General features: G+C 42.3%; 1 protein-coding gene across 1 annotated transcript; it reads right to left on the bottom strand.

The window, feature by feature from the left end:
• Positions 1-719: 719 nt before the first annotated feature.
• Positions 720-7,731, bottom strand: vhl (von Hippel-Lindau tumor suppressor). Its single transcript, XM_073072517.1, has 3 exons — positions 7,295-7,731; positions 5,906-6,043; positions 720-2,643 (listed from the first exon to the last, which is right to left on the bottom strand). The coding sequence occupies exons 1-3, from the start codon at positions 7,491-7,493 to the stop codon at positions 2,459-2,461; spliced, it is 522 nt and encodes a 173-aa protein (XP_072928618.1). The 5' UTR covers positions 7,494-7,731; the 3' UTR covers positions 720-2,458.
• Between the last annotated feature and the right edge of the window lie 1,619 nt (positions 7,732-9,350).

Below are 9,350 nucleotides of genomic sequence, written 5' to 3'. Positions count from 1 at the left end.
CCTGGTGAAGAAGTGACAGATGGAGTTCAATCCAGAAAAGTGTGAAGTGATACACTTTGGAAGATCAAACAAAGGTGGAATACAGGGTCAATGGTAGGGTTCTCCATAGTGTGGGGGAACAGAGGGATCATTGAGGTCCACATTCACAGATCCATTAAAGTTACAACACAATTTGATAGGGTGGTTAAGAATGTATATAGTGTGCAGGCCTTCTTTAGTCACAGGGTTGAGTTCGAAGCTTTAGAGAGGGTGCAGAGAGTTACTAGGACACTGTCTGAATTAGAGAGCATGTTTTAAGAAGATCATGCTAGGGCTTTTCTCTTTGGAGAGGAGGATGGCAGGTGACAGGATAGAGGTAAACAAGATGTTAAGAGGCATCTATCGAATGGGTAGCCAGAGACCTCTTCCCCTTGGTGGAAATAGCTGAATGGGCATACTTTAATGTGATTGGAGGAAGTGCAGGGGATGTCAGAGGTAGGTTTTTACACAAAGTGGTGCTTGCATGGTGGCAGAAGTAAACATATTACAGACCTTTAAGAGACTCTTTGACAGGTACATGGATGAAAGAAAAATGAAGAGCTGTGTGGGAGGGAAGTGTTAGATTAATCTTCGAGCAAGTTAAAATGTCAACACAACATCATGGGCCATAGGGCCTGAACTCTGTTTCATGTTCTTTAGTGATATTGCTGCACCTTTATTGCAAGAATCACACTGGTGCATTTCAACTTGTGCAATATACTTTTAATGGCTTTGTTCAGCTTTTACATACAAAAAATATACAAGAGCTTAGTGTGTCCCTATCACAGAGCTGTGACTTAAGCAAGCTAGCTTTGGTGATTCTGTGGATCTGTTTTACTCTGACTCAGTAGCAGAGCTCAGCTACTGATCTTATACGATGCTAGCCACCAGCACCTCACAAGCTCGGCATTAATCACAGCTTTCACAGTTGAATATTGTTCGGACACTTGTCTGGTCTTGGATTTGAAGCATTGTTATTTACACAGAATTGCTGTGGAAAGTGAAAACAGCAAGAGGTGGGGGCAGTCTTCCTCTCAAACCAATGCCGAACTTCCACAACTGATATGGACCAGTACCAACAGTTTCAGTATTTCCAGGTACATTAAAACTTTGGCAATAACAGAGAAGGGCAAAGACAAATTTGTAGAGTGGAGCTGGTATGACAATGGAACCTCAACATGGAGAAAAGTGAGGTGACACATTTGCACCTGGAAGAATCAACCTGGTTATGCCTTGGAAAGAGTGTAGGAAAGGAGGGGGGGGATTAGGAAAGGGCTGGGCACAGACATAACATCACTACAAAGTATAGTAACATAGGATAGCAACCAAAAATAAAGTGAGGATCCCTAGGGGAATTTCTGGAAGGGGATAGAATTGAAAAGCATGTTGGTTCTATTCCAACTTTGCAAGTCAATATGAAGTGAACAGGTGTGGTGAAATAGCAAAACAGGCATTTAACACTTAGAAGAGAAGACTGAAGTGACCAGTCATCCTTTTTTTTTAAAAAAAAATGAAAGGAGGCCAGAACCAGGGACCATAATCACTAGCTCAGCAGCAAATAATAAGCTTTAGAGGTTACGATGCAGAACAAGCTGGCTACGACATCAGTATATACAGTGGGGAGCTCAGTTAATGAAGCAACTACAAGCTCACATACAAATATCATGACATTTTACTTAAAGGTTTAATTGAGAAAGTCCTTTCCCACTGTGCAGCCATATAATTAAGTGAATTTAAGATACCTTCTCAAGTAAACTCATGCTCCTGGCATCTTCAGAAACCACGCAGAGTTAGGGTTGTCTCCCCAAATACTCTATGCTGCTGTTGCTGCTCTGGGTGAGTCTTCCCCCTGCCTATTATATCAGCAGATCAGCTAGCTCCCCCTTTATTGCATCCATATTTTGTACTTGCACTAGGCAGCAATTTTACCCACTAGCCCATCTTTGCATCATACACTGACTAGGCTGCCATTTTCCTCTCCATTCCCAGTCAGTTCTGCCATCTTATAGAATAAACAGCAAGTGACTTCCCAGACACCAGGGCTCAAGACTGAGGTAGCCCAGCTTCCTGGCCAAATTTACTAACTTCCACTGCTGCCTGATGCTAACAGGCCCACCATCGCAGACCAGAGATTCACTGAGAATCGCTTTCACTTAAAGGTACAAGTGATGTAAAAAAAAATTTAAAAATTAAATTTGGTCCAAGAAATAGGAAGATAATGGAGGAAAATACAAAATATGACAACAATTAACTAATTAACCAGGTAGACTGCTGGTCACAGCTTTGAGTCATAATCACAGTAGACAGTCACTGTTCATGGGAAGATCTGAAATGAGTGATGCCATTCATTCTGTTCACCCAGCAGATCGCAGTTCATAGCTTGCCTGTGCATAATACACCAGGTCGATCTGGGGTGACATGGCAAGTGAAAGGAACAATGTCACTCTAAATTACTACTCTTTCCTTCCTGTTCAGCCAGCTGTTGAAGACGCTTAAGATCTTTCAGGACCTGGGGATGATCTTCTAGTTCGTCGTGGAGCGATCTGACGATCTCTAGATGTCTGTAGTCCTCCCGCTTCACAAGGCTACGCACCACTTGCAGACACCTCTCCTTTAGTGTGTAAACTGGATGGAAAGGAAAACACTATTTGAGCTTTCACACAATGTAACTCAATATTCTCAGTGACAATTTTTATTTTTAAAAATAGTAAAAATCACATTCTTATCAAACCAGATAAACCTTCATAATATTACAAACCTTTTCAGTCAGCAGTATGACATGTTAGAAGAGGTTACCTGCATTGTGGGAAATAAATGTGCACACAGCAAGCTCCCATGAATATTAACATAATAATACCCCACAAATATTAATGTTTTGGTCTCTGTTGATGGATCGATATTGTTCAGGACAACATGGTGAAATTCCTTCAGACGGATGGTGTTGCAGCATCATTTATGCCCTGGAATGGGCGTTAAACTTGTGTCTGCTAGACTTAGAAGTGATGATGTCACTGGACCAATTAAACACTGATGGCTTGCTCTAATGACAAATCCACATTTGGAAAGTTTAATTAAACAGAGACACAAGATGGAATCTAGAGCAACAAATAAAGCACTGGAGGAACTCAGCGGGTCGAGCAAAATCTGTGGAGGGAAACAAGAGAGCTGATATTTTATGTCAAGACCCTTGTCCAATGCAGATTACTACTCTTCAGTCAGAGGAAGGGTCCTGACCCAACATATCAACTATCCATTTCTCTTCATATAGATGCTGCCTGACACACTGAGTTCCTCCAGCAATTTGTGTTTTTTTTTTAACTGAAATGTTTAATTTTACTGGATATGGACATGGCCGTCTTAGAGATGATGTATAGCTTTTCACCCAAATGCTTTTCTCTCTGGTAGCCTGAACTGTTCAAACTTTTCCAAGATAATGCTGCTGTACGAGCTTAAATTGGTCACTAAAGCAGGAAGGAGTCATTCAATATACAGGGCATTTCTTCCAATTTTAATTACGAATAGTCAAAAGCCTCTGAATATGAAACAGCTTCTTCCTTGTAGGTGAAGCCTTTGGAAAAAATAAGCTCAGGTCCTGAATGGAGTGTCAGTAGGCAAGTACTATGGAGATATTGTAGTTGGAGATTTTCATTGGAATCATGAAATCCTAAACTACATTAGGATTAAAGTTTTAAATATTGCAGTGGATATAAAGATTAATAAATCCTGAAGCCCCAATGCCCAATGAGATGACAGCTAACGCAAAAATAGCTGGGTGCCTGACAGAGATAATATTTAAATCTTCACTGTCTATAGGCAAAGTACCAGAAAACAAACTGGAGAACAATGTGGCACTTAAAGGACGGCAGGGTTAAGTCTGGTAATCTTGGTCTGTGAATCTAATATTAATAATAAGGAATTTACTGGGAAAAAATGCCTTAAGGACAGGATTAATTTACACCTGGGAATGTAAGGAATGACCAACATGGATTTGTGTGTGGAAGATCCTACTTGATAAATTTAATTGAGTATTTTTTGTAGGGATAACTAAATATATTGATAACGACAGTGTGGTTTACATGGACTTCAGCAAATACTTTGATAAGGTTCCACACGCAAGGCTGATCCAAAAGTTATAGCCTGGGGATCCAATACAAGATGGCAAAACTGACCTGTTATGGGAGGTGGTGATGAAGCATTGCTATTGTGATTGCTCGTATACCACAGGGATTAGTGTTGGGATCAATGCAACACCCCTTACAGTTTGCTTTGTAAGTTAATAATTTGTAAATTATGATTAAGTTTTCAATTAATTGCCGGTGATGTTGATAGTGAGGTAAGTAGTATTGAGCTACAGAATAGTAGTGTAATTTGGGCGGAACAATAACAGTTGGAATTTAATCTTGGTAAGTGGGAGATGACATATTTTGAGGGTTCTAACAAAGGTAGGATATATATCATGAATGGTAAAGCCCTAGGAAGTACAGTTGGCCCTCCTTATTCGCTGGGGATTGGTTCCGGGACACCCTGCGGATACCAAAAAGCATGGATGCTCAAGTCCCTTATTTAACCTGTCTCAAGTGGATGGAGCTTGGGACCCGTCGCCCACACTGTTCTGTTGATGGAAAACGATCATGATTGAAAATAAAGTGGAAATAATAAAGTGATCAGAAAGAGGTGAAATGCCATTGGTCATTGGAAAAATGTTAGGCTACAGTCAGTCAACGATCGGAACAATTTTAAAGAATAAAGTGAGAATAATTGAGCATGTGAAAGGCCCTGCCTTGATGAAAGCTACAATTATTACTAAGCAACGCAGTGGTTTAATCATTGAAATACATACATTTAAGTGTTTTATATGCATAGAAAGGTAAAATATATACTATATGCTAAGACAAACGTTTGACTGATGCTAAATAATACCGGACATACCTGTTCGGACTTCCTTATAATACCTAATGCAAAGTAAATGCAATGTAAATAGTCGTTATACTGTATTGTTCAGGGAATAATGCTCAAACAACAAGGGCAGGAGAGAGAACTTCCAGGTTTTCCGCACATGCAGAACCCGCGGATGAGGAGGGCTGACTGTATTTGAAAACAAAGGGACTTGATGCTCAAGTCCAAAGATCCCTTTAGGAGGCAGTACAGAGAGATGAGGTGATAAGGAGGTACATGCAAAGTTTGCTTTCATTGGACACAGCTTAGAGCTGGGGCTCCCAACAGTTTTTATGTCACGGAGCCTTACCATTAACTGAGGGGTCCATGGACCCCAGGTTGGTAATCCCTCTCTGGAGTATGAAAGCAGTGAGGTCTAGATACAATATGATAAAATATCAGTTATGTCACAGCTGGAGTACTGTGTGCAGTTTTGGTTGGCACATTATAGGAAGGCTCACATTCCCTTAGAGAGGGTGCAGGGGTGATTCACTAGAATGTTTTGGTTATGAAGAGTCTGGGCCTGGTTTTTGTTGGAGCACAAGACGGCAAAATGTAATCTGGCGCATATGTATAGAACTATTGGAGGCATGGACTGGGCAGATTGTGTAAAACAAAAATCCCCATAGCAGTGGTGTCCAAGCTCAGAGGGCAGAGGCTTAAGGTCAGGAGGTAGTGGTTTACAGGGGATGAGAGGAAGAATATTTTGGATATAGGGGGTGAATGCAATCTGGAACACACTGCTTGACTGGATGGTGAAGGTAGAAATTCTCAACTTTTGAGAAGTATCTGGAAGACAGCTCGAATTGCCAAGGTACAGAAGGATACAGACTGAGTGCTGGTAAATGGAATCAATATTTGATGGCAAGGCAGGCAGGGAGCCTGTTCTGTGATGTGTAACTCCAATTAGGAAATAATTTAAAAATTATTAAGACTTATTGCAGCTGATTACCTGGTATGGTGATCTTAACTATTATGTATTGAGGCTGGCCAATCTCATTCACCTGGCCTGGGGGGGTGAAAAAGACCTCATGGCCATTGACAAGGAGCCTGTCATCAGAGATCGCATCACGGAACATCCAAGGGTGACCTGAGGAAGAAAACAGCAATATTTGGAAGGGTCAATCCTTTCCAAAGGCTGGAAGGAGTTGCCTGGACCTGAAGCATTAACTGTTTCCCTTTCCACAGGACCTGCTGTTTCCAGCATTTTCTGTTTTTGTTTGTGAGCAACAGAGTATCAGTGAACAAGTTGACAAGGTCACTCAAAAAATACAGGAGAAAACATTTTAAATGGACTTCTTGAAAGCTACAACAGATTAAATAGTAATCCCAAAGCAAATTACTGTACCTAACTCCAAACCCAGCTGCAAGTGCTGAACTTAAACCTTCCTCTAGAACAGGGGTTCCCAACCTAGGGCTCATAGACCCCCTCAGTTAATGGTCAGGACCCATGGCATTAAAAAAAGTTTGAGAACCCCTGCTCTAAAAGTCTGAACCATGAGCCCAAATCTACCTCTCAACCCCAACCATACTTATAACTCTCCACAGAAAACCTAACAAGATTCCCAAGGCCAAGATGTATCCACAGTGCTCAAATCAATTTTAGATTTCCTACCCCAAATCATCTCAGATCCCACAATATTGTCATAAAGGCTCCTTCAACATCCAACCAACCTCCAGACTAGCTTATTGATCCCAGTCCCACCACCCTGACGTCACCCCTCCACCCAACCTGCATGATCACAGATGAACAACCTGTTGACCCCAGATCCACATTGAACCCATCTGTTGATCACGGAGCAACACTGGGATGCAGCCCCACACTCCAACATGCCTGGACCGACTCAAGGACAGCTTATCAGATTCTTGAACAGCCCTCTTGTACTTGCAAACAAAGTGTAGATTTTGAAGCTAAGAGTCTTTCTCATCGTACGGGGGGGGGGGGGGTCCATAGTTAGTGATCTTGCACTTTGTTTACCTGTATTGCACTTTTCTGTAGGTATTACGCTTTATTCTACACTATTATTGTTTTAACTTATTCTAGCTCAATGTACTAATTTGATCTGCATCAACAGTATGCAAGACAAACTTTCCACTAATAGCTTGGTGTGTTATCAATAATAGAACAATAACAATAGCTTACTGAGGTCCTCTAGCAATATGCGTGTGACCCCAGCTCCAACCCCGGCCCCACCTCTTAACCTCAGACCCAGACCCAAATGTCTGAGCCAAACCACTGCTCCAGTTCCCATCCCACTCCAGCACAAGAGCTGGTCCCCAGGTAAGGGGAGAACTAGCCCTGGGACACCCATGACCCGGGTGTGGGGAGTGGGCCGCTCACCTGTAAAGGTGTTCATCTTGCGGCCGCTCTGCGCTGCCATCACGGCATAAGTCTCAGGCAAGCCGCGGTAGTTGATCCAAACCGGCTGGACGCTGCGGCCTGTACAGTTACAGAAGGTGACGAAGGAGCTCTGTCGGCTGTGATGGGAGCGGAGCCAGTTCACACCGGCTACCGCGTCAGGGTTCCCAATCTCCGGCATCGCTTGCAGTACAGCGCCAAGCCTTTGGCCCAGAGTCTACGTCGTCGAAAGCAACAGCCGGCCCCCAAATATGTTTTGATTGGCTAATTCCGTTGTCAATCTGTGAGTGGAGCTATGATTGATAGGCACTTTATTTAATTCGTAAATTTGAAGTCATGATTGGATAACTTTCACGTCAATCACAGGAAAGCAAAAACTCCGCCCCTTCGTTGATCGTCCAGGCTTGCAAATGCAGTGAAATTTAGCCGGGCAGATGTTTCTGGGATCTGTGCCAACTGATTAAGGAGTAATGCCACATGAAACCACTTGGAACAGGTCCGTGGAAGGTGAAACCGTCAATGTTTTGGGTACTCATTTCTAAAGAAGGTTGCAGACATGACATATTGTCCAGCCAGTGATGTTGCCTGACTTAGGTAACCACACAGATAGAATTTATAACCACAGCAAGGTTACTGAGGAAAGGTTGAAAGTGATGTGCACTATACGCAGGCAAATTGGACATCTTGGTCAGCATTGGGATGAAGTGCCTGCTCTATGCTGTATTACACTGATTCTGAGTACGCACAGCAATTTGTTTTTAGTTCCAGTTTTTGTAACATCTGTATTGTTTTTATTTTTGTTTTTGTAATGACACATTTGGTCAATCAGTCAGTGTTTAAGGTGCTCAACACTGTAGACCAATTCTTAACAAAACTATTGAATCACCAAGTATCAAGAAACCTCACTCACAGCATAGTTAGTCCAACATATTCAAGACTTGTAGTGCACACCAGCATATTCTCCACACCACTGGATGTCATTCAATGCTCCTTAATTCAGTTTTTATATGAATTTAACTTATACTGCAGTACAGTATAAGTTTTCTTGTAAACTCAGTCATATTAAAGGGTGTTAGTAAGTTTCATAGGAGTGCAAGAAATTTGTAAGGCTTACTGGGGAGAGTTTAAACTAGAATTGTTGGGTGGTGGGAACCAAACTGAAGAGACTGGGGAAGAGGAGGTGGCTCACAAATAGAGAAAACTTGTAGACAGTGTGAGAGAGAGGATAGGCAGGTGATACAGAAGGGACGCGTTCAGACCGAAGGTTTGAGATGCGTCTATTTTAACATAAGGAGTGTTGTGAACGAAGCGGATGAGCTTAGAGCGTGGATCAGTACTTGGAGATATGATGTGGTGGCCATTACAGAGACTTGGATGGCTCAGGGACAGGAATGTTTACTTCAAGTGCCAGGTTTTAGATGTTTCAGAAAGGACAGGGAGGGAGGCAAACGAGGTGGGGCGTGGCACTGTTGATCAGAGATAGTGTCACGGCTGCAGAAAAGGTGGACGCCGTGGAGGGATTGTCTACTGAGTCTCTGTGGGTGGAGGTTAGGAACAGGAAGGGGTCAATAACTTCACTGGGTGTTTTTTATAGGTCGCCCAATAGTAACAGGGTTATCGAGGAGCAGATAGGGAAACAGATCCTGGAAAGGTGTAATAACAACAGAGTTGTCGTGATGGGAGATCTTAATTTCTCAAATGTCAATTGGCATCTCCCTAGAGCAAGGGGTTTAGATGGCATGGAGTTTGTTAGGTGTGTTCAGGAAGGTTTCTTGACACAATATGTAGATAAGCTTACAAGAGAAGAGGCTGTACTTGATTTGGTATTGGGATATGAACCTGGTCAGTTGTCAGATCTCTCAGTGGGAGAGCATTTTAGAGATAGTGATCATAATTCTATCTCCTTTACAATAGCATTGGAGAGAGTTAGGAACAGACAAGTTAGAAGAGCATTCAATTGGAGTAAGGGGAATTATGAGGCTATCAGGTAGGAAATTGGAAGCTTAAATTGGAACCAGATGTTCTCAGGGAAAAGTAC

This window comes from Hemitrygon akajei, chromosome 19 (genome assembly GCF_048418815.1).
Source record: "Hemitrygon akajei chromosome 19, sHemAka1.3, whole genome shotgun sequence".
NCBI classification, from domain to species: domain Eukaryota; kingdom Metazoa; phylum Chordata; class Chondrichthyes; order Myliobatiformes; family Dasyatidae; genus Hemitrygon; species Hemitrygon akajei.
Note: the sequence above shows the minus strand (reverse complement) of the source record. Positions and strands in the feature narration are given on the sequence as shown.